This window comes from Mchenga conophoros, linkage group LG7 (genome assembly GCF_057382185.1).
Source record: "Mchenga conophoros isolate Kocher_MC1m ecotype Shallow Benthic linkage group LG7, M_conophoros_male_GT1.1, whole genome shotgun sequence".
Classification (NCBI taxonomy): domain Eukaryota; kingdom Metazoa; phylum Chordata; class Actinopteri; order Cichliformes; family Cichlidae; genus Mchenga; species Mchenga conophoros.
The window spans coordinates 28,592,241-28,616,753 of record NC_140532.1 but is presented as its reverse complement, the minus strand read 5'-3'; the positions used below and the strand labels follow the sequence as shown (position 1 = coordinate 28,616,753).

The following is a 24,513-nucleotide window of genomic DNA, read 5'->3' as shown; positions in this document are numbered from 1 at the left end:
AATCTGGATCTTACAACTAAAGTTTTCCTCTGATGTAAAATGTATAGAAATCATACATATATACCAACAAGACTGTGTACATCACTGTCACAACAGCGTTTGTTTTCATTCACACGTCACATTATGAACTGATGCTGTCACATATTGTAACCTCCTGAATCTGGAGATCCACAGGTGGCGCTAGTGCACCTCAAAGCTGCCAATAAACAAAGAAGAAGAAGAACCTGTCCACAAATATGACGTCATCACCGATCGACCTAAGTAATCGCTGAAGAAGGAGAAATGGCTGCAAGGTTACTGCTCCGCTCCGCTGTCAGAGCCGCGGCGGCTTGCCGCTCCGTCCGGACCCCCGCTCTGAGCCGCAGCATGGCAGCAGGAGGTGAGCTCCAAGCCGGCACAGAACACCTGGAACTCGGCGGGAACAGGCGGCTTAGAGAGGGTTTAATCCGCGGGGAAGACTGAGAACGCCAATCGCTTCCTGTCCCGGTGACAGCGCCGCTTAGACAAGATTTCATTCAGAACAAATATAAATGATGGATCGGCTCATTTTAAAACGATTAAACGGTCCAATCAGTAGATTTTAATAAACCCATGTTCAGATCGGCACACTTTAAAGGACGGAACACCGGAAATAAGACAATTGGCTGTTAATAGCTTAGCAGCGTTAGCAGTTTGTTAGCTTCGGGAGGTCAGAGTTCAATTTAACAGTTAATTATTAGTCAGTTATTCAATTACACAAAACGCTCGGTTAATCGATTACATTACTGCTTTCGGATAGTAATGAATATTTTCTCTGGTTATAATTATCTAATATGGTTGATTATTGATTGATCTTTTATTCGGAAAAAAATCTGCTCTGTGATGATTTTAATAAATGACCAAAAAACAAAGTAAACTTTCACCGAGATTCTGTCTAAATATGAAATGTAAAGAAGACATGAACAGGACGAGAAGAGCTCAGACTGGCTTAAATTAAATGTTTAAAGAAGTCCCCAAAGTTTGATTCTGTTCATCTGGACGTAGCGTTGTCAGTGGGAGAAACGCTTCGTCACTCGTCCAAGTGACTTCTTCAGTCTCAGCTGAGTGCAGGTTTCCCCAGTCTTATAAACAGTGCATTTGCATAATGACTGAAACGGTCATTATGCAAATGCACTTGGATGAGTGACTAAACGTTTCTCCCACTGAAAACGCTACGTCCAGATGAACAGAATCAAACTTTGGGAATTTACTTACCTGGATGATTGAGCATGCATCAAGATGTTTAAAGAAGTCATTGTGTTTCAGAGCATGAAGTCTGCAGACAGCCATGTGTTTTCCCACCTGTGTGTGTGCAGCAGCATGAGCTTACTGTAAACTCAGATCAAAATGAACAATAAAGTATGTTATTATTTTCTAAATAAAATAAAGCAGAAACATTTAAACTTTGAATTTTTCCTCATAAGTAAAGTATAATCTGAATTTTCTCCACCAGCCATTAATGGTTTTCTTGGCACGCTGTGAGGAACGTTTGATGCTTTCTTTCTCATTTTTGTCAGTATCTTGTGAAACGACGTAAATGTAAACATTTTTTTAAAAAAATAATCCTGTTTTTCTTTTAAACAAAGTATTGGTTTATGTGTATGAATGAAGATGAGGTGAAGATGAAAGCTGATTTTGTGTTCACAGGGATTCCCACTGATGAAGAGCAGGCCACAGGGCTGGAGAAAGTCATCATGAAGGCCATGAAGCATGGCGAGGTAAGATCGTTGAGTTCATTCAGCCCCGTTTGACCTGACGGGTCTCTGGGGTATCTCAGGCTACGTTCACACTGCAGGCATCAGATTCTGACAGAAATCTGCAGCTATCCTTTGAAGTACAGCTCCTCTCATAAACAGCAATAAGGATAATTATTAGGCCATATGTAAATAACAAAACAACTGTATGACTTAAAGAAAATTTGGGAAACGTAAAGTCCGAAACAGGTCTTTATATTAACGGCCATCAGTCAAACAGTACTGTTGGGTCTGGGTCTATACAGAGCGCGTTGTGTGTGACCTCTTCTTTTGCGCATGCGGGCCGCTTTGAGGGTTCACACTAGAGCGCGTTTGCTGTCACATTTTATTTGTAGTGTGAACGAGCAGACAAAAAATCGGATTTGATCAAAAAAACAGAATTGAGCATTAAGACCTGCAGTGTGAACGTAGCCTAAGCTGTCCTCCTCCTGCACATGAAGATGATGAAAGATAAACTTTGAGGTGAAACTGATGTTGAATACTGTCACGCCCTGACTCATCTGACTCCTCCCCCTTCTGTAGGACCCCTTCAACATGATGAAGCCAAAGCACTATGCAGGCTCCAAGGCCGACCCCCACCTGGTTCCCTCCATCACGAACAAGAGGATTGTGGGATGCGTGTGTGAGTTGTTGTTGTTTCCTGTGTGAAAGCGCGTATGTGAGCAGCGGCAGCTTTCTCAGACGAGGGTTAAACTCGCCTCCGGGCTTAAAGGGGGTGGGGCTTATTCTTCACTGGGAAACCTGAGCATGCATGTGAGCTGCAGGTTAGGGTTCTCACCCAGTTTCCTGTGTGCAGGTGAGGAGGACAACACAGCCGTGGTCTGGTTCTGGCTCCATGAGGGTGAGGCCCAGCGCTGCCCGTCCTGCGGCGCCCACTACAAGCTGGTTCCCCATGAGCTCCCCCACTGACCTGCCTCCTCTTCCTCCTGCAGAGGAAGCGGCGCTGTCTGCTTCCCACCTTCTTCTACTTGACATACCTGCTGACCTCATCAGTCGTTGCTTACACGTTACATGTACTCGGGATCAGACACGTTCGGGGAACAAAGAGTTTCTTCAGACGTTTCCATTCAGTCAGTTTACACACACAATTGTACTGCACACGTTACACTCCTCCCACCTCCCAGGAGCAGCAATAAACTTTAACTTCCTGTCAACACGCTGTCTGTGTCATCTGTTCCACCTGAACGTGGAAGTGTAGCTGTGAAGTTCTCACCCAGCATCAGAATAGCAAACTGAGGATGAAAGAATGAAGTGTATCTGTATTCACTGTCAGCTCCTAGTTTATTTATACAATTGAAATATTAACAGACGTCTCTGGTTGTTTCTGTGTTATCACATTAATGAATGTGTCATATTACACACAGGTTAATTACAGTGTTAGCGTTTTATTTTTGGACCACAGCTCCTGAATATATCAAGAAATGAAGAAAATGAAAGTTATTGGTGCTAAATATGATGTACATAAAACTAGAATACATCAGACTGTTTACATCAAAATTTGAATTTAGTTTATTCCAGCTCAGCTGGGATTAGTAAATGAGTCTTTTAAATAAAGGGTTAACTTGAAAATGAAAAACTGAGTGAACATGAAGCAGTGAGAGCATAAACCTTCAGTGTTCAGCTCGCTCTATTATTATCTTATCGAAATGTAGTGTAGAAGGTTTGTAGTGAAGTAGGAATCAGAAATGTTTGATCACACGGTGATGTGTAATGACAACATGGATGATGATTAGATCAATCTGCAGTGTATTTCTGAAAAAGACTTCTGAAAGATGTCGTGCATGCTGGGGACAACTTGCCAGAGAGGCAGATGTGAAATGTAAAAGAGAGGTCAGATACGACATCACCATAATCAGACATTCATAATCCCCTTATACCAGTATATAATTTCCTAAATGTTGACAAGGCATCCATCAAGAAACCGTTTTAAACAGCATCAGCATCACTCTGACCTTCAGATCAATCTGTTGAACCTGACAGAGAGGTCAGAGGTAATATGACTTATTTATGTCACATGAACTGGAGACCTCAGATGATGGAAGCCAGATCACAAACAATTTTATCAGAATCATTCAAAACTGCTCAGTGGGATTAATGAAGTTTAGGATGAACTTTGAAATTATAGATTATTTACAGTTTGTGTTGATCATCTGATTTACTGTGTTGCTGATCATTTTCTTACAGGTGATATGCATTGTAGATGGATAAAGTACAGATTATAGATGGATTATAGATTAAATATAGTTTATAGATTGATTAAATGTAATTGAAATGTAATCTCAAAAGTCTGTAGTCACTGCTGAGCCTCTGGCAGCAGGGGGCGCTTCTTGCTAATAGAATCTAAAGTGTTTCGTACATGATGCGATGAAGACACTGAGACCAGTTCACAGTAGTGATGAAGTGGATTAAGGAGCCTGCTGGCGTGAGGCGAGGAGGTGAAAGGTCTGTTTGGTCTGAGACGTCAGCGCAGTCACTGGCGAGTCTTGTCACAGGTGAAGTCACCCCGCCACCACAGGAGGAAACAGCTGTCTGCAGCTTCCTGTGACAGTAGTGTAGCTTCATAGATAGATGCCGTGAAATGGTTCACACAGTTTCTTAAAACTGGCATCACAGCTTTTTAAAGCACGCATCATGTGACCCCTGCTTTGCTTCCTTTAGTTTCCGCTCAGAGCTGCACACGAATAAGAAAAGGAGCTGAAAGGGACTGAAAGAGCCCAAGGAGCTCACTCAGAACTTTGTTAACGATGATCTCCATTTCTGTAAGAGCAAAGCTGCTGTGTTGGTGTGTGTCAGCTCTTCCCCTTTTATTTTGGTGACAAGTTTTTCTTTTACTTCCTGTGTTTCTTTCCTGGATTCATGTCAACTGTCGTCCTGGTCCTCTTTTTTGGTGCACGTATATCTGCTGTGAGTGTCCCTCTGCCCTCGATGCTGTGCTCCCTCGCTCAGTGATTCTGGGTATTTTACTTTTCAATGAGTTTTCATTTCATTTCCTAATTGATTAATGGATCAGAGGTGTGTCAGCCTCCTGACTCGAGTCTGAGAGGATGATACAAGTGAGATGAGGTCAAGAAGAGCATACAGGTAACACCTGGAGCTGTGGGATGAATGTGGAGGAACACATTAAATGCCTGATGTGGTAGAGCAGGCATAAATGTTGGTAATACAGCAGTTCCACAGTGAGGAGCTCAGTTCAGGAGATCTCGTCCTCCATGTTGGCTCCTGAGAGCTCAGGCAGATTTCAGGTGAAGCTTTAAAGTTCACAGGAAACTAGACATTAAAAGGTCCATAGGTAGTTAAGTAAACAAGTGCTTTGAGATAAAAAATAAAATGTAAAAAGATTGATGACATTTGGCAATAAAACCCTTTCTGATTCTGATTCTGATTCTGATGACAATGTTTGGAACCATAAGGCAACAGATTTTTTTTTTAAAAACTGGGAAATAAACTGAAACCAGAATATTAGTAGTACAAAAGACAGGGGTGGTCATGGTAGGATGAACATGTATTTAAAAAAAATATATACATACAGTGTGTGAGTCCTGTTAACACCTTCTAAACATCACAGAGCACAGAACATCACACCATCAACTTTACCATGGGAAGGATTAGATTGTAGAACCGTAAAATCTTCTTTCTTTCTTTCTTTCTTTCTTTCTTTCTTTCTTTCTTTCTTTCTTTCTTTCTTTCTTTCTTTCTTTCTTTCTTTCTTTCTTTCTTTCTTTCTTTCAAATATTAAAATTAACAATACAACAGTAAAGAAAATAAACCAACAGGAGGATAAATCAAACATTTTATTAATCAGAAAACAAAAACAAACACAGGGTATGTTTTGGAAAGAGCAGGAAGAAATAAGATGCTTTTCATGTCCTGTCCCAAATGATAACAGTAACTTTCTGTTTGCCATGTCCCAAAAAATGTCAATGACATCACTGTGGTTGACTGGAACATCCTTCTCAACTGCCAATGAAAGAAGGTCTGACAACCTCTCCTCTGAGCAAAGGGTGCAGTTTGTTTTTAACTAGTTTTAGTTTTGAGAAAGAATGCTCCCCAGTTGCTGTGGACACCGGGAGTGTTCCATATGTCTTCAGCAGCTCAGTCATGTTGGGGAAGATCAGATGTCATTGTTTTCTTTGACCACTGAAAGAATGGATGCCACACTGACTGGTGTTTTTTTTTTCCAGTTCTCTGGGACTGTCAGGGTATGCAAGGCATTCAAGATTTCCCATGTGGAATTATCTCCTCCTCCTAACATGTCTCAGAAGCTCCTGTGTCATTGTGTCAACAAAAACACAGAACTCTTTAACACAGTAGTATGCTTGGGGAGTTGTGAAAGCATGGTCATCAGCAGTAGCTGTTGTGGCAGCAAACTTAAACTTTGCTGGCACTTTCCTCCTCCGAGCTTGTCCAGGGACCTCAGATGGAGTGTCCAGACCCACTGATGCCGTCTTCTCTCTAGCCTGTTCATAAATTTTCTCAAACTCTTCCTCTGTTTTACTGTGTTCCAGGCTCTGCAAAACATCATCAACAATCTTGTATGCTGCAGCCAGGTCAAAGTCTTTCTTCTGCAATGCATCAGATGCAGTAGCAGTCACTTGGAAGATGGGACAGGTGATCTCCAGACACAGGATGAATTCAAAACTGATGCTTTTGAGAAGGATCATTGCATCACCTGCTGAAGAGTCTGGAGGATCTTGCTGTAGTATTTCAGCTGGGAGGATCTTCCTCATTGTCTTGAGGGCAGCTTCTCTGCAGGCTCACCTAGTGTCTGACAGCCCCATCATAACCTTGACCCCAGATGTTGTCAATCTTCAGATTATTGCATTTCTGCTTGGATGACACGTCTTACTGATGTGGCCAAAACTTTGATTCTGACTTTGTTCTGACTTCTGTTAGAGAGAAGCGAAACGAGAGGTCTTTTTCCAGCTCCCTGTCGCTCTTTTATGGCATTAAGGTGTAATTTAATTACACTGCCATACTTGCTGAACAACTCAACTAACTCTGAGAAATTTCCTTGATTTTGACTTGACAAGGTCTCATCATCTCCCCTGAAAGGCATACCCTGTCTTGCCAGGTAAAGAGTGATGTCTATAAAACAAGACAAAATTTCTGTTTCTCTCTCTTTGTCTTTTACAGCTTGTGACACTTGGTCAGCTACTTCAAAGGCTGCCTCCAAGATTTTTTTAAATGAGTTCTACCTCACCATACCACACATGTGAGACTCTGAGGCACTGTGCGCTTTAATCTAAGGAGCTTGGAGAGAAAAGCGTCTGGACTTCTTTAAGTTGCTTGAAGACGTTTCACCTCTCATCCGAGAAGCTTCTTAAGTTCGAGGGTCAAATGGTGGAGAGTCCCTGTGGGAGTAACCCCCCAAAGAGGGACAAAAGGACCCCCTGATTGATCCTCTACCTAGTCACATGAGCCAAGGCGTGAAAACTGGTGTGGGTCACAGTCAGCCAGGGTTTCTGGTGAGCTCATTGTGAAACCTGGCCCCACCCTATCATGTGATTTCCTGAGGTCAGATGGCCCAGGGTGTGAGTGGGTGTTAAGGGGTCTGGGAAGGGATCTCAAAACTGGATTATAGATGGCAGAGAGTTGGTGTCGTAAACCAGCGCCTCTGTTCAAAGATGGTCGCTCACAGTGGACATAGATGGCTTCTTTCACTCCTCTTTCAAACCATCTGTACTCTCCAGTGTTGGTCAAGTTACTTGAAAAAACTAATCAAATCAAATCAAATCAAATCAAATCAAATCACTTTTTATTGTCACATCACATGTGCAGGCACACTGGCACAGCACATGCGAGTGAAATTCTTGTGTGCGAGCCCCACAAGCAACAGAGATGTGCAAACACAACAACACAAACGAGCAAAATACAAGAATGGCCAACCTGAAACTAATAAATATATGTACAATATATAATAGTGTATGCATTTCTGGATGTGTATACTAAATATTTTCCTACGTGTGTGTGTGTGTGTGTGTGTGTGTGTGTGTGTGTGTATACACATTTTTACAAATTAAATAGTAAAAAAATAAAATAAAATAATAATAATAATAATAATAATAATAAAATATATAAAATATACAGAGTTGTAATCAGTAACAAATTACTGATTACTTCCCAAAAAAGTAATCCTGTTACTTTACTGAGTAAAGTAATTAATTACTTAGTTACTTTTTAAAAACACGATTTACAACCTGAATAGGTGATAAAGTGATAGATCTTTCAGCCCAATTCTACTTTTTCTGCATAATCCATCATACAAAATGTAATCAAATGGAAAAGTATCTTTTTAAAACTTGTTTTATTAGTTTTAAGCTTTTAACTTTATGCATCAAGCAAAAATTTAATTATATGCACCATTCCCTGACTGGAAGAAATTTGTTTAATATTTAAACCTATTTTCTGCACATTCCAGCACATAAAATACATTTTTGTGTGTGTGTGTGTGTGTGTGTTTACAGTCACTCTTTCAAATAGATGCAAGTAAATCACAGCAGAAAATAAATAAAGTCAAACACTCAGCGGTCCTTTTGCTCTATTTTCACCTGTAAAGCAGGAGTGGGGTAGGCGGAGGTTTACCCTGGTGTAGGTGTGCCGCAGCGGTCAGTTGAAGAATCCCCGAGTTTCTCTGAATTTCCCATTACGTCGTAGCGTACTCGGTGCTTGCTTGGAAGTTTAGGGGTTTTTTTCGCTGTAAAAAGAATTTTTCTTCCCACGCACAACGGACGCTAATGTTTTTGTCACTTTTTATGGAATCAAACTTAAAGTAAGGTCAGTACTTCCACGCTTTAAACACTGCACGCTCATACTCTCTCCGGCACTCGATATATGATCCACTGTTGATCTGCACACAGCTGTTGTCACGAACGTCGCACTCGCTTACGTCACTGTCATGAGACATTCTCGCAAAAAAATCACGGTTTTAGTAACGCAGTAACGCAGCGTTCCTACGGGAAGTAACAGTAATCTAATTACCGTTTTTGCAATAGTAATCCCTTACTTTACTCGTTACTTGCAAAAGTAATTGGATTACAGTAACGCGTTAACGCGTTACTGTAATGGACTGCTGAGTCTTGTCCTGTGGAGGTGGCTCTCCACGTCCAAGTCCAGACGCTTTTCTCTCCAAGCTCCTTAGACTACGATTTATTTAGTCAGCCACCGATTGTGCAAGTTCCCCCACCTAAAATGATGACAGAGGTCAGTAATTTGCACCAGAGGTACACTTCAACTGTGAGAGACAGAATGTGAAAAAAAAATCCATGAATTCTCATGGTAGGATTTGTAAAGAATTTATTCGTAAATCAGGGTGGAAAATAAGTATTTGGTCACCTCAAACAAGGAAAATCTCTGGCTCTCACAGACCTGTAACGTCTTCTGTAAGAAGCTTTTCTGTCCCCCACTCGTTACCTGTATGAATGGCACCTGTTTGAACTCATCATCTGTATAAAAGACACCTGTCCACAGCCTCAAACAGTCAGACTCCAAACTCCGCCATGGCCAAGACCAAAGAGCTTTCGAAGGACACCAGGAAAAGTATTGTAGACCTGCACCAGACTGGGAAGAGTGAATCTACAATAGGCAAGCAGCTTGGTGTGAAAAAATCAACTGTGGGAGCAATCATCAGAAAATGGAAGACATACAAGACCACTGATAATCTCCCTCGATCTGGGGCTCCACGCAAGATCTCATCCCGTGGGGTCAAAATGATCATGAGAACGGTGAGCAAAGATCCCAGAACCACACGGGGGGACCTGGTGAATGACCTGCAGAGAGCTGGGACCAAAGTAACAAAGGTCACCATCAGTAACACACTACAACGACAGGGAATCAAATCCCGCAGTGCCAGACGTGTTCCGCTGCTGAAGCCAGTGCATGTCCAGGCCCGTCTGAAGTTTGCCAGAGAGCACATGGATGATACAGCAGAGGATTGGGAGAATGTCATGTGGTCAGATGAAACCAAAGTAGAACTTTTTGGTATAAACTCAACTCGTCGTGTTTGGAGGAAGAAGAATACTGAGTTGCATCCCAAGAACACCATACCTACTGTGAAGCATGGGGGTGGAAACATCATGCTATGGGGCTGTTTTTCTGCCAAGGGGACAGGACGACTGATCCGTGTTAAGGACAGAATGAATGGGGCCATGTATCGTGAGATTTTGAGCCAAAACCTCCTTCCATCAGTGAGAACTTTGAAGATGAAACGAGGCTGGGTCTTCCAACATGACAATGATCCAAAACACACCGCCCGGGCAACAAAGGAGTGGCTCCGTAAGAAGCATTTGAAAGTCCTGGAGTGGCCTAGCCAGTCTCCAGACCTCAACCCCATAGAAAATCTGTGGCGGGAGTTGAAAGTCCGTGTTGCTCGGCGACAGCCCCAAAACATCACTGCTCTCGAGAAGATCTGCATGGAGGAATGGGCCAAAATACCAGCTACTGTGTGTGCAAACCTGGTAAAGACATATAGTAAACGTTTGACCTCTGTTATTGCCAACAAAGGTTATGTTACAAAGTATTGAGTTGTATTTTTGTTATTGACCAAATACTTATTTTCCACCCTGATTTACGAATAAATTCTTTACAAATCCTACCATGTGGATTCATGGATTTTTTTTTTCACATTCTGTCTCTCACAGTTGAAGTGTACCTCTGGTGCAAATTACTGACCTCTGTCATCATTTTAGGTGGAGGAACTTGCACAATCGGTGGCTGACTAAATACTTTTTTGCCCCACTGTATGTGCTCTTTAATCCTTTCTAAAGCCCTTCTCCACCGACTGAACCCTTCCGTTTTCCAGGTTTTGTGACTTGTGTACTTTTCATCATTTAAGAAAAGACGGCAGCTGAAACAAACCATGGCATCAGCACTTGGAGAATACTCTAGCCATGGATTATTCTCATACCACTTCTTTTGAAACGATCGTCCCTCTTCATTCTTTGGATATGATGACAGTACTGGTTGGCAGGGTCCAATATTGTCACACATTTGAATAAAGGCCTCATCATACTGTATGTGGAATTTTATGACATGGGCAGGATCAGTTGGGTGTGTCCAAGTAGGTTTGAGAATGTCCTCTCTATGGCTTCACTCTTCTACTCTCTGAGCTCTGTCTCACTCTCTGACTTTCTCACTCCAGTCTCTTTCTCCTGGCTTGCCCTTTCCTCTACATTCTCTCTAGGCTCTGTCTGTGACTCAGGCTTTGCCTCGCTTCCTCCTTCCATCTCCTCATCTGAACTATCACCCTCCACTTGCTGTTTATCTAAGAACTAGAGATGGACCGATCCGATATTACGTATCGGTATCGGTCCGATACTGACCTAAATGACTGGATCGGATATCGGAGAAAAATAAAAAATGTAATCCGATCCATTAAATATCACGAAAGCACCTCACAAAACTTGCAACACGCCGTAACTCACCTCAGAACGTTAGCAGTCGGAGCAGTATGCATCACGTGATAGAGCGGCTGTGGCATGCGGGACCTGTCGGTGGTCTGGATAGCATTTGGAGCTTCGCTAGCAACCTGGCATTTCATCTCCGACAAAGTTATCCCCGAGAGAAGTAAAGCAAGTGTGTAAGTCCATCTCTGAATGTTTGTAAAGCATTCCTGCGTTAAGCTTAACAAGCGACTGCCTCTCGCTCTCCGGCTGCTACTTCAATCGTGAAACTGCTTAAATGATCAGCTGATCGGCTTTTCTGTCGCGAGTCCGTCTCTCTGGTTTGTTTTTGGCCCACTTTGCACCAGAAAGAGGAAACCAGCGGCTGAACAACAGCAGCACGTTTAAGCTTGATCAGCTGTTGTTAGAATTTATTTAATATTACTTTCTACACCAGGATCTTTTTCTACGTAGCTGACGGCTGGTAACTGTGCAGGGGCGGATCTAGCAAAGTTTAGCCAGGGGGGCCGATAGGGCATGAACAGGGAAAAGGGGGCACAAAGACATACTTTTCTTTCTTATTCTCATTTAAAATGTCGAGCTTTTAATAAATAATTATCTGACACACAAAGTTTTAATTTGATGTAAAATGAATAGAAGTCAATTACTGTATATAGTGACTATTAAGTCTAATATATATACCCTAGTAAGCTATAGTACTTTTTCCTTTGGGAAGGTACCATCTGTGCAGTCTGCAATTTTGTTGAAGAAAGATGTTGAATCTATTTAATATTTCTTGAAAAATAATTGATTTCTGTGCATTTTTTTTCACACTGCATCAAATTAAGTTTGATTACGTCGATTAAGCATCATGAGGTGGCGCGTGAGGGGTGGTTCCCTATTTTTTATTTATTTATTTTTGTTGTTGCTGGGAGTTGGAACCCTATTAGTTAGGTTGCTTAATATTTACGCTAAGTACTCTTTAAAATACCAGAATAGGGAGGATGGTGTAGGTCTAAGTTTATTAGATTGATCAGTATTGCTGAACTATGAAATATTTTTTTTGTATACAGGTATAACAGAATAGCTTTAGTGTAGTTGTTGTTTTAAACTTGAGTATGAACTTGCAGACTTGCAAAATGCAGCAAGATATTTTAAAAAACAGTTTTGTTGATTAAAAAACACTATATCGGATTCATATCGGTATCGGCAGATATCCAAATTTATGATATCGGTATCGGTATCGGACATAAAAAAGTGGTATCGTGCCATCTCTACTAAGAACAACACACAATTTAATATCGCATTAATCTATTATTTAATTATCTACACTTAACAACTTTTGCACCTAGTCCATGGTAAAGTAATGATAGAAAATGTTGTAGAACCAAAACACTGCAACTGTTATTATTGTTTTTTTTACTGCCTTACTTTCAGTCAATGTATTTTGTTTTTCACTATGCATATTTTATATGCCATTAGGTCATTTATTGTGAAAATTCTCATGTAGGAACTATTGTACTGCATGTTGGTTCCACTGGTGCACCTGAGGGAGATGCACGCCCATGTTGATGTGTGAGCATGGCAAGTTGAAGCAAGAGAAGTCAATTTAATTCAGAGAAAGTTGTTTCTTAAAAGTATCTGTAAAGTGCTCATTTCTGCCTCAAAGCATGGGTCAGCCAGCGAGGTATGTTTGTATGTTATATAGATCATTTTATGTTTTTATTTCACTTGTCTTACTATTTCATTGAATTTTATGTTATGTTTTAGTTCGACGGTGGCGTAGTTTGTGATCAAGGTGAAGCTGTAACAACCCCAAGACCTTACAACTAACATTAAAGCCAACTTCATGCCATCAGTAAAAGAACTCTTTAATGACTTTAAGAAGAGGTAGAAGTGATAGTTTTTATCCTTGAATACGTCTACAACAACTGGTACATGTGTTATTTTTACCTGTGCTCTTTTTAATCCATCTGGTGAGGGATCCACTGCCTTTAGCAGCCTCACACAGCTTCTTTTGTAGCTGTTTCTTTTTTTTTTTTTTTCAGATATTTTTATTAAAGTTTCTGCATCCATTTTTACAAAAGACAAATTGAATGATATACCGTTTTCTTTTTGAAGAACATAAAACAATATGAAACATACACTCCCACCTCATAATTATAGGAGTACCAGTGGGTGTACAAAAAGAAAAAAGAAAGGGTCCAATCTAATAATACAAGTAGCAAACCCTGGAGTACAAGATAACAGTTCCTGAGTGTACAAGAGAGATGTGGAGAGTTTCAAAGCCCACACCCCCACACAGACACAGAGAAAACAAAACACACAAACCAAGAAAAAACAAAACAAAACAAAAAGACAAAAACAAAACACAAACATAATGAGTGGTCAGCTTAGTTGTAGAGATAAGTCAATTCTGTAAGAGAAAAGAAATATGTATAAAGTAGGTAAGTAAATGCCATCATAAGGTGCAGGCACAATAGAGTCCATATACTTAAACATCTTACTTAAACATAAGATAAAATAAAATATAATAAAGTCTGAGCTGGCTAATTGGGAGCGTTGCGAGACCGCAAAGTCTGAACATGGTCAAAAAAGGGTTGCCAGGTCTTAAAAAATTTGGCCATAGACCCACGCAGGGTGAATTTAATCTTTTCGAGTTTGCTAAAATGCAAAGCGTCTCTGATCCAGATTTCCCAGGATGGGGGAGAAGGGGACTTCCAATATCCCATATAAATATGGGACTTCCCATATTCTGCGTCTTGCCAATAAGGTGAGAAATGCTACCAGATCCGCTTGGAGCGTCGGCAAGGCAACTGTATCAGGAAGAACCCCAAACAAAGCAGTTAAGGGCACAGGTTGGAGGGTTAGCTGGATGATCTTTGATAAAGTCAGAAAAATATTAATCCAGTATTGTTTGAGGGATGGACATGACCAAAACATATGTATTAGAGAGGCAGGTGTTTGATGACAACGGTCGCAATCAGGGCTAAGGTTGGGGTATATTTGAGCTAGTCTGACTTTAGTCCAGTGTACACGGTGCAAAATCTTACTTTGAATCAGCCCGTGTTTGGCACATAATGAGGAGCCATGGACCCGGTAAAGAATTTTATCCCAAGAGTCATCCTGAATCACACACCCCAAATCCTGCTCCCATGCCATTTTAATAGCCGAGGTTGAGGAGTTGCCAAAGGAACATATTCTCCCATACAAACAAGAGATCAGGCCCTGTGATGAAGGGGGAGGCGATAGAAGGTTATCAAAGTCATGATAAGGAGGTCTAGATGGGAACTGAGAGGATTTCTCCTTAACAAAACTCCGGATTTGTAAGTAGCGAAAAAAGTGACTTTTTGGAAGGCCAAATTTCAATGAGAGCTGTTCAAAGGAGGCAAATGTATTCTGAATGTACAGATCAGAAAAAGACCTGATACCCAAGGAGGCCCACAAATAAAAAGCACCATCAACTAATGAAGGCTGAAAAGAGGGATTTTTCAAAATGGGTGACTGAAGGGAAAAAAAGGTCAACTTAAAATAACGACGAAATTGATACCATATTTTCAAGGTAACTTTGACAATAGAGTTATTATAAGAACCTGCACTCGGAGGCTGCTTTTGGGCATAAATCAGGGCTGGTAAAGAGGATGAGGCACAAGAAGAAGTCTCCAAACTCAGCCGGGCCGGGGCATTATTCATGCCTTCCCCCTGTAGCCAGTACCTGAGAATACGAATATTACATGCCCAATAATAGAACATAAGGTTTGGTAAAGCCATCCCCCCCATCTTTTTCGGTCTTTGAAGATATGTCTTGCGTATTCTAGGGGTTTTTTTTGTTCCAAATGAACCCAGACAGAATCTTGTAGCTGTTTCTTTCTCCTCTCCTTACGAGGCATGTCTGGAATATTTTTTATATTGTTAGTAATAATTTTTAAAAATCTATACACATAAAACACACACACATGCACATGCAGTGCTTATTAAATGTTTAAACTGTAGAGATACAATAATTTTACTGCTGTAAAATCAGCATTTTATCTAATTTGAAATATAAACCTAATATCATCTGTTACCTAATATATTTTCTTTAAAAACAGTGGGGTTTTTTTTGAAAATCATAATTATAATAATCCATAATTATGTGGATATCCATATTAGATCGTTTTTAGTGAAATAAAAGTCCTCCAGAAAAGAAGGGAAAAGTCCTGTAACTTACTTTAAAACAAAACATGTTTCCTAAAACGGTGGACAGAGCTACAGACCCCCTTGTAACACCCCTACCCAGTTAGCTAGCAGTTAATGACCACCACTACTTGTGCAGTTCATAAAAGGACATGTATGTTTGTCATGCTGTTGCACAAACAGCACGTTCATTTATTTCAGTTCATTAGTTTTTATAGACTATAGTGTGCGCTGTACACCCTACTTACTGTTTTTGTTTCAGTCTGCACCTTCCAATTAATTTGCCTGCTTCTCCTCCACCACCTAGCCTGTAGAAAATGCGCATGTACTTTGCGAGCTCATTCCAGGTGTTGTGCCAAAAAGTGGTTGTCTGCCAAAAAGTGGTTTCCGGTATTTGCCAAAAACTGACTGCTTGTATTTAAACTGCTATAAATAACTTGTTGGTCTATAATATGTGAAACATATGTCAAATGTATCCCTCATGAATGATACCAAGTCATCTTGAGCAACAAACAACATTCCTGTAACAAGGTAGAAGCCGCAATCAGTTTTTGGCACTGACTTTTATGTATCCTTTATTCTTGTTGACTTTGAAAATGTCTCTTTTAAGAGTAATCTGGCCACGAGGACAGCTGAAATTGCAACAAATGCAAAAAAATAGTTCTGTAAACATATTTTAAGTACAATAACACAGTTACAGAAACAGGTAATTTTTAAAATTTTATATATAACCCCTTTGTAATACCTGTTCACCAAAGTCTATTTAGCAACATACGGAACAATATTACACATAAAAAAAACACACGGAAACTTTGGAAATCAGCTTTTGGCAGGCAATTAGTGATGGGTCGGTCGCGAACGAAACGGCTCTTAGAGCCCGATCTTTGACGTGAACGACGCGAGCCGGCTCCTTATCGCGAGCCGTGGGTTTTTTTCTTTTTCTTTCTCTCACCCTCTCTATTGCACTTTTTTCCGCTTCACTACGCACGCAAGCCTTGTGCTTTGCGCTGGGAGGAGGGGGAAGGGACGGTAGTTACACTCTCAGCACAGGAACAGAGCGGCAGGAAGAGAGAGAGAGAAAGAGAGCCAGGGACAAAAACGTCACATTAGAAAGGTATAGTAATCATCCACAACTATAATCAGTTGCGGATGATAAAGGATTCAGAAAGTTTATTCATGCAGGTCCATATGACACAGAATATGCATGTTCTTTTTGTTTTCATATTATAATTTCTATTTAATTGTGTTGTGGTTTGCAGTGTTTTGTGTTGTTTCACTTTAAAATTGTTTAAAAGGAAAAAGCTGAAAATTTAAATAGTTAAAAGTTAAAATATAAATAGTTGGTTTTTGTATTATATGATTTATTTATTACATTTTATGTGGAGTGAATAAATACAAGTATATTTACGGTACCCTAGAGACAAAGCATGTAAAAACTCCAAAACGCGTACAAAAGACAACAGAAGTGCTCCAGGATGCTAGGCGCAGTGTAGTGGCTACACAAGCCAGGAAGTACCAACGACCAGATTTGGTGTGTGGTAGTAACAGGTAAATGAACATTTTTTTTTAAATTATTTGAATATATATGAGTGCTTGTGTATAAATACACAAACAATACACACATGCTTTTAGTTGTGTAATTTAAGTGATCTAGGTAGCTCTGTTTTGGAAGTTCAGTTAAAACTAGAAATGTGTTTTGGAGTTTGTACGTGTTTTGTCTCTAGTGGCCATCGTATATATTTATATATATAAACATATATAAATAAAACCACTTTTTTTTACATTAGTAATTCCTTTTGTGTATAATTTTATATTATTGTTAATAATAAATTAATTAAAACAACCTGAGGAGCTGGTTCGGAGCTGAAAGAGCTGGCTCTTTTTAGTGAGTCGAGCCGAAAGAGCCGGTTCTCTAAAAAGAGCCGGAAATCCCATCACTACAGGCAATCTGCTCGTAACGAACGCGCTCTGCCCTCAAGGGCGAGCATTGGTTAATGGTAGTCATGGGACTGATGCAAGCCAGATCCTTTTCTTTAGCAAAATTGAGATTAATAGTTACATTTTATTGTTGAGGGCAAAGACAGGGCTCCATACACACATACACATTAAAAAAAAACAAAAAACAAAAAAACCCTTCTCTCCTCCTGCCTGTGCAAACAAGCAGCATCGTCTCCATACATCTGCTGTTTCCTTGGTTACCTGTAATGGTGCACACACACACACACACACACACACACACACACACACACACACACACACACTGGTTGTATCCCAGTTCAGGGTCTGCAGCCTTCTTTTTTTTTTTTTTTTTTTTAAATACGCTTTATTGACAAAGCACAAAATACAGATATACAAATACAAAATAGCAAACACAATGTCAGGGGGTTCGTATAAAAAAGCAAAATAGACACAGTCTATTAAAGAATCACATGATATTGAACAGGGAACATAAGTTTATGGTTTTGACAGCTTTTACATTTTGAGAATGTTGTATGGTTTTAACATATTGTTTGGTTTCATTTAAAAAGCACTGAAAGGATGGTTTTGCGTTAGAAAATTTCAACTTATGTATATGAAATTTAGCCAATAATATCAATAAATTAATCAAATAAAATTTGTTTGCCCTGTGCATGTGGTACTTAAAGAAACCAAACAATATTTTCTCGTAACAAAAAGAGAACTCAGAAAAGATAAAGGAAACAACAAAAACACAAAATTCTTGCCAGAAAAGATTTGTGTATAAGCATGACCAAAATAAATGAGAAATATCTTCCTTCACACAATTACAAAATGTATAGTTAACATCAATGTCCTTTTTATAACGTACAAGAAAAGATCTGGTTGGGTAAAAACGATGAATTACTTTAAAAGATATTTCCTATACTTTGTTATTTAATAGAAATTTTGACGGTAAGGTCCAAATCTTCTCCCATTCCAGGTCCTGGTATCAGTTATTCCAGTAGGCGACAGCCGTTGGGACACAAGTTCTGTCTTTTTGAAACGGAGTTCATATTTCACGGTTGTTTTTCCTCTTTACAGAGGGGAAACACACCTGACCGACATAAGTAATAGCAGGATACAGTGGTATCAAATCATTAACAACAGGATTTCCAAACAACATTAAGACCCCAGCAGGGATAGCATCAAACACTATGGCATATTCCTTTGGTGGAACAGGAAGACCATATGTATTCAAAAATTCTGAGTAAGAGAGTAAACCTCCAACAGGATTTATAAGTTGTGCAACACGATGAATCCCATTATCAAACCAATTACTTAAAAACACAGACTTATGTTTGTATAAAATGTCTCTATTGTTCCAAATATAGTATCTATGTGGAGAAAAGTTGTGTTTATAAATCAATGACCAGGAAAGAAGCATTTGTTTATGAAAGTTGGATAGTTTTAAAGGGATTTTATTGATATTGTAATTACAAAGCAAAAGAAAGTGTCATGGTTCTGGGTCAGTTTCGACCCAGTATTTTGAATTTTGATTGATTAGTTTATTTTTGAGTGTTTGTTGTGGTTTTGGGCGCTATGAGTATTATTATTAAAATGATTATTATTATTAGAATTCTATGTTTCTGTTTATTCATGTTTAAGGATTTGTTCTCGGTTGTATCTCACGTTTAGTTTAGTTCAGGTTCCATGTGTCATTCTGTCTGTCTCAGTGTCAGGTCGGCTTCTTGGTGTAGTGTTCTCGTTTCCTGTTTTATTGTGAAGGTCTGCGTCTCATGTGAGTGTGTTCAGTTTTACCTCTGTCTCGTCTTGTTGATTATTCCCAGCTGTGTCCACCACCTGTGTGTAATTCCCCTGCGTTTCTCTGTGTGTATTTAAGTCGTGTCCTCTGTCATTGTAGTTGCTGGTCCGTCTGTGTATTCCACCCTGCTTCATCTGTGTGTTTCCCTGCTGTCAACCGCCAAGTGTTTCTGCTCGCTTTCATTCATGTTCGGGTTCGTGTTCTGTAGTCAGTTTGTCCCCAGTCTAGTTTAGTCCTTGTTCGGTTCGCCTTTTGTCCATTTTTATTTTGTGTTTAATAAACCACCATCACACCTTTACAAGTGCCTGCGTTTGGATCCTCCTTTATTTTCCACACGGCTCATCTCACTCGCCGTGACAGAAAGTTAAGACCACCAATTTTTGAGAAAATATAATTGGGAATTAAGTTCCAAATTGAGGTTGGGTTCCTGAAAAATTGTTTAATACAGTTTATTTTAAACACACTGCTTAATGAGGAGAAGTCAAGAAAGTTTACTCCACCATGTTGGTATGAGTTGGATAAAACTGATCTTTTAATATAATGAATTCTATTCTTCCATATGAAATTATAAATAAATCTGTCAATATCTTCCAGGGTTTCTTTATTTACATCAAGAGACAAAGCACAAGTTAGAGATAAACCCTCTGCTTTCATGAGTAAAACTCCCTTTAATGGATAAATCCTGCTGCAGCCAAGCATTAAGCTTTTGTTGTGTTTTGTCCAAAATTGGAGTGAAATTAAGGGAGCACCTGGTGGATTGATTTTTATTACAGTTTTTTACAGACGCTAGGACACATTTCTCAATACTTAGGTCACTTTTGCAAAACTCCTCACACAGTGAGCACAACAGAAGTCTATGTGGGCTAAACTGAGGACCAGTTATCATTGTTTTGGCACAAAATGCATTCAATGACTACATCTCTCAAATTTCATGAATTATCTTCTCACTCAGACACAACAACTGCCAAAAATCTTTGTACGGACAGGACATTTTGCATGTGCTTACATACTGTTTTCAAAACTGTTAAACTTATGGCCAAAACAATAACACAATGCAAAACTTGAAAAGACAGCAAAATTCAACAACAATATTTTATTGAAACATATTTTAAATCTAAAAATGCAGTTTAACCAGCCACAGCTGATTCTCTTTGTAGATGAACATCTACACAGGTGTTACTCCTTCAATTTTTCAACTCCTTCAATTCTGGCAGCCAGAAGATTATTTCCTAGGTGTGTTGCCCTAGATGACATAAGATGTGATGTGGATGAGAACCTGTGGCCAAATGGAGAAGACCGAGTAGATTAGCATTACTATTGTATGTGTATCAGTGGATGGTGTGTATACAAATTCTTGTATTTTGGGATTACTTAGTGCAAAAAAATAAAAATACATAAACAAATATTAACAAATTCTGCATGATGTCTGATTCATTCCAGTAACATATATTGAAATTATAAACAGAGATGTGTCCTTGGTTTACACAAGAAAACACTGTGTCATGCTACATGTTGTTAGTGTTTTTTAGGTCATTGTTTTGTGGGTGACAAAGTGTGTTTGTCGGCTGTCAACCTTTGCTAGTGTTCTGGAAGAATGAGTTTATTTGAGACCTGAATAAAGTGTTTTGGTAGTTGTAGTGCATTTTGAATGTGAAATGAACTGCTTTGCCAAGCTGAAGGTCAGTTAGGAGGATTGTGTGAAGAGTTTTGCAAAAGTGACCTAAGTATTGTGACATGTGTCCTAGCGGCTGTAAAAAACTGTAATGACGATACCAAGGTAAGTGACAGACTCTTTCACTGGGATGCCAGCGATAGATAGACTGGTACAATTTCTAAGGGCAAGCAGTTCACATTCACCAATGTTTAGGTGGAGTCCTGAAGCTAAAGAAAAGGCATTAATTGTGTTAATAGCCATCTGCACCTGTGAAGCATTTTTTAAAAAGAGAGTGGTATCATCAGCAAGTTGACTAATGAATATTTCTTCATCCGCAATTCTTATACCTTTCAGAGGACTGCGTTTAAGATAATCAGAGAGGAGTTGAGCAGATGAGAAATAAGTATGGGGAGATGGGGCAGCCTTGCCTGATACCACGGTTCAAGTTAAACCTAACTGATGTACCTGCTTGTAGTTTGATGGAGCAATTTACATTTTTGTACATTGTTTTAATTGCATTCTGAAAATAAGGGCCAAAGCCAAATTTGTCCAAAGCCTGAAAAATAAAACCATGTTCAATCGTATCAAACGCTTTGCAGAAATCTACAAATAAGATAAACCTATCAGCCCTACACAAATCTGCATAATCAATTAGGTCAAAAACAAGTCTAATGTTGTTGGATATGTGTTTGTTAGCCATAAAGCCAGACTGAGTTTCATCAATAATATCATTCAAAACAGCAATCTTTTGGCAAAGATCTGAGCTAGGATTTTATAATCATTATTAAGGAGGCAAATTGGCCTCCAATTGTCCATATAAGTGGGATCTTTCTTTGGCTTTGGGATTAGGGTTAACAGACCTTGTGATAAAGTGGGGGGAAGAGACTGATTTATAAGACTTTCAATGTATACATTAAGAAGAAATGGAGCCAGTTGATCTGCAAAAGTAATGTAAAATTCAGAGGTTAAGCCATCGGTTCCTGGGGATTTATTACGTTTAAGACGTGGAATAGCAGGTAGCACTTCACTAATAGATATCGGCCTATCACAGAAACTCATCTGATCTTCTTTAACTGTTTGCACATCAGGGATTTTTTCCATAAAGTTCAGAGCAGCACTCTCATCAAACTCTGACTTGTATAAATATTTATAAAAATTGGAGCAACAGGTGGAGACTTTTCAGAGGTCATCAGTTATAATACCGCCAATATTAAGTCTCCGAACAGAACTAAGTTTAGAACGAGGGTCTGCAGCCTTAAAGGCTGCATTTTAAGGCCGATTACGTCACAGCGACGCGACGAAGGCTGTCCCAATTCAAAGGCTGCTCGAAATGCGGCCTTCAAATGCGTCCTTCATTTCCCTGAATTTTAAGGATGTGGCGGTGTAGACTTCGTGGCCCAACATATCCCAGAATGTATAGCGCGGCAGTGGGAGTGGATAATTTTGCCGAAAAAAACGGCGGAAGAGGGGCGGACGAAGAGTAACTTAAGTACGGAATAATATGTCACTTATTTATATGCAAATGTTTAATAATGAAGAACATTAAAACATTACTGTTGGCCACATGTCGGCAAAGTTATGTGACATTAGTGAACTGGACATGTGTGTGCTTAATAAACTGGCAAATTACAGCAGGATTTTCCTATCCTCGGTCAGAAGGCACAGGTGACTTATATGATGAAAGAGAGGGTCCACAGCAATGAGAATTAGGGTTCCTTTAATCAGAGGTGGGACCAAGTCATTGTTTTGCAAGTCTCAATTAAGTCTCAAGTCTTTATCCTCAAGTCTCAAGTCAAGTCTCAAGTAATGTCAGGCAAGTCAGAGTCGAGTCTCAAGTCACTGGTGTAAAAGTCCAAGTAAAGTCACAAGTCTGAAATTTTGAATTTCAAGTCCTTTTGAGTCTTTAAAAAAAAACGAAAAAAAGCATGTTGCAGTTATGCTAAATGTAAATATTAGACCATGTAATTTTTAAACCTGTGTTTTTCTCAACACATGACAAAATAGTGAACTTAGAAAATATACACAAATTGTGAAATTGCACCTCTTTAAAATGCAGCTCAATTAAACCTAGCTCCAAGAATAATTTTCACCGACAGTTCTGAGATAAGCTGCATGTTGTTCTTGGATGCGGTTGTAGGACATACACATAAAAAAAAACTGCATCACCAACGTAGCCTAGTTAGATGAAGTCAGCTATCTCATCTTAGCATATTTATATGCATATTTATAATTATACGCTTCTTGGAGTGAGTGCATACACTCATGAAGTTTAGTAACTTCCGGTCACTGCAACAAGCCCAGGTACAGTTTACCGACGGATGGGTGCAGGACCTTGAAATGCACCGTGTAGAAAGTAAAGACCATCGTACGTGTCATAAGTTTACCAGTCTCACAAATCGTCGTCATAAATACACATTCGTTAACAGTATATTAATATAACCTTTGAGCTCAATGGTAATTAATTAGCAGTGGAAATAATTTCTGGTAGCGTTACAGAAATGTAGCAGTGACAATAATACTGTATGCTGTAATCGTACTGGACAATTAGTGATACAAAACAACTGTTTTACCCTGTGAATAAAAGTATATGTTTTTGTCAATGTACCATAATAACAGAAGCGAAACGCAATATTGTGTCAGGACAATTCACTATTTATGCACAATAAACAAAGGAGCATAGCGCGACAATTTCTGTTCAGCGCCAGACTTGCTTGTAACCTATATCACCAATTATGTTAAGAAAAATGACGCATTAACTACAACAGCAGACTGACCTTTGTGGAAATGCTTGGAGCAGACTAACCTGTGAGCTGGAGTGTTCTGGGACGTTATATTTGCTCTTTGAATGGCTGCAATCCAGGCCATCCGTCGCCTCTTTGTTACTTCGGAAACATGAACAATTTCTCTTTAACGACGTAATCCGATAACAACCGATCTCTTTACCCGTCGGCTTCCCGTGGCTGTCATGTGACTGGCTATTGCAGTTAATAATACAACAGCTTCTTGACATTTTTGTGTTTCTTTTTATCGCTGTATAACTGATTTTAATTGAAAGCCTGCGTGCGCTAGTACCGCTTGCCACGAGTTCCCAGAATCCTTTGCGGTTCTACCCGTGAATGACGTCACATTTTCAATCTCTATATAATATGCATGTAAAATTTTATATTTGGGGTAAAATATCAAGTCTTTTCAAGTAAACCGGTTCAAGTCCAATTCAAGTCCCAAGTCATTGGTGTAAAAGTCCAAGTCAAGTCACAAGTCTTAGAACATTTTTTCAAGTCAAGTCTAAAGTCATAAAATTAATGACTCGAGTCCACACCTCTGCCTTTAATCCAAAACATCTCCAGAAGTGAATTCGTGTGAGTATATGTATGTGTGTGTGTGGTTCTGTAAAATAACAGAAATTACAATTAGCGAACAATTAAAGTCAACTAAGTTGGTCTAAATAATACAGAAAGGGTTGAACAGAAATGACTAAACACCACCCCCTGGTGGACACAAATGTGCTGCTGCACAGGGATAGACTCCATCTTTACTTTGGGCAGCTCAGTTCACAAGGGTAGCGCCATTTTGGTCAAATCAGCGTGAATATACAGTGTCTCGTGGCTACACAAACCGCTGGAAAACTCTATAAAGGCATCACACAATGTACATAGGCAAGTGTATGATAAGTTACAACCATAGAACAAACAAATACAAGGCACTTACTTATCATTCACGCACACACACGACACATGTTCAGTTCAACAGCCCAGCTCCACCAGCGCTATCACG

The 24,513-nt window shown here is 39.5% G+C and overlaps 1 protein-coding gene across 1 annotated transcript; it reads left to right on the top strand.

Annotated features, from left to right (window-relative positions):
• The first annotated feature begins 222 nt into the window (after positions 1-222).
• LOC146570326 (cytochrome c oxidase subunit 5B, mitochondrial-like) lies at positions 223-2,926 on the top strand. The gene is made up of 4 exons (XM_085283309.1): positions 223-379; positions 1,666-1,736; positions 2,295-2,394; positions 2,569-2,926. The coding sequence occupies exons 1-4, from the start codon at positions 283-285 to the stop codon at positions 2,679-2,681; spliced, it is 381 nt and encodes a 126-aa protein (XP_085139435.1). The 5' UTR covers positions 223-282; the 3' UTR covers positions 2,682-2,926.
• The last annotated feature ends 21,587 nt before the right edge of the window (positions 2,927-24,513 follow it).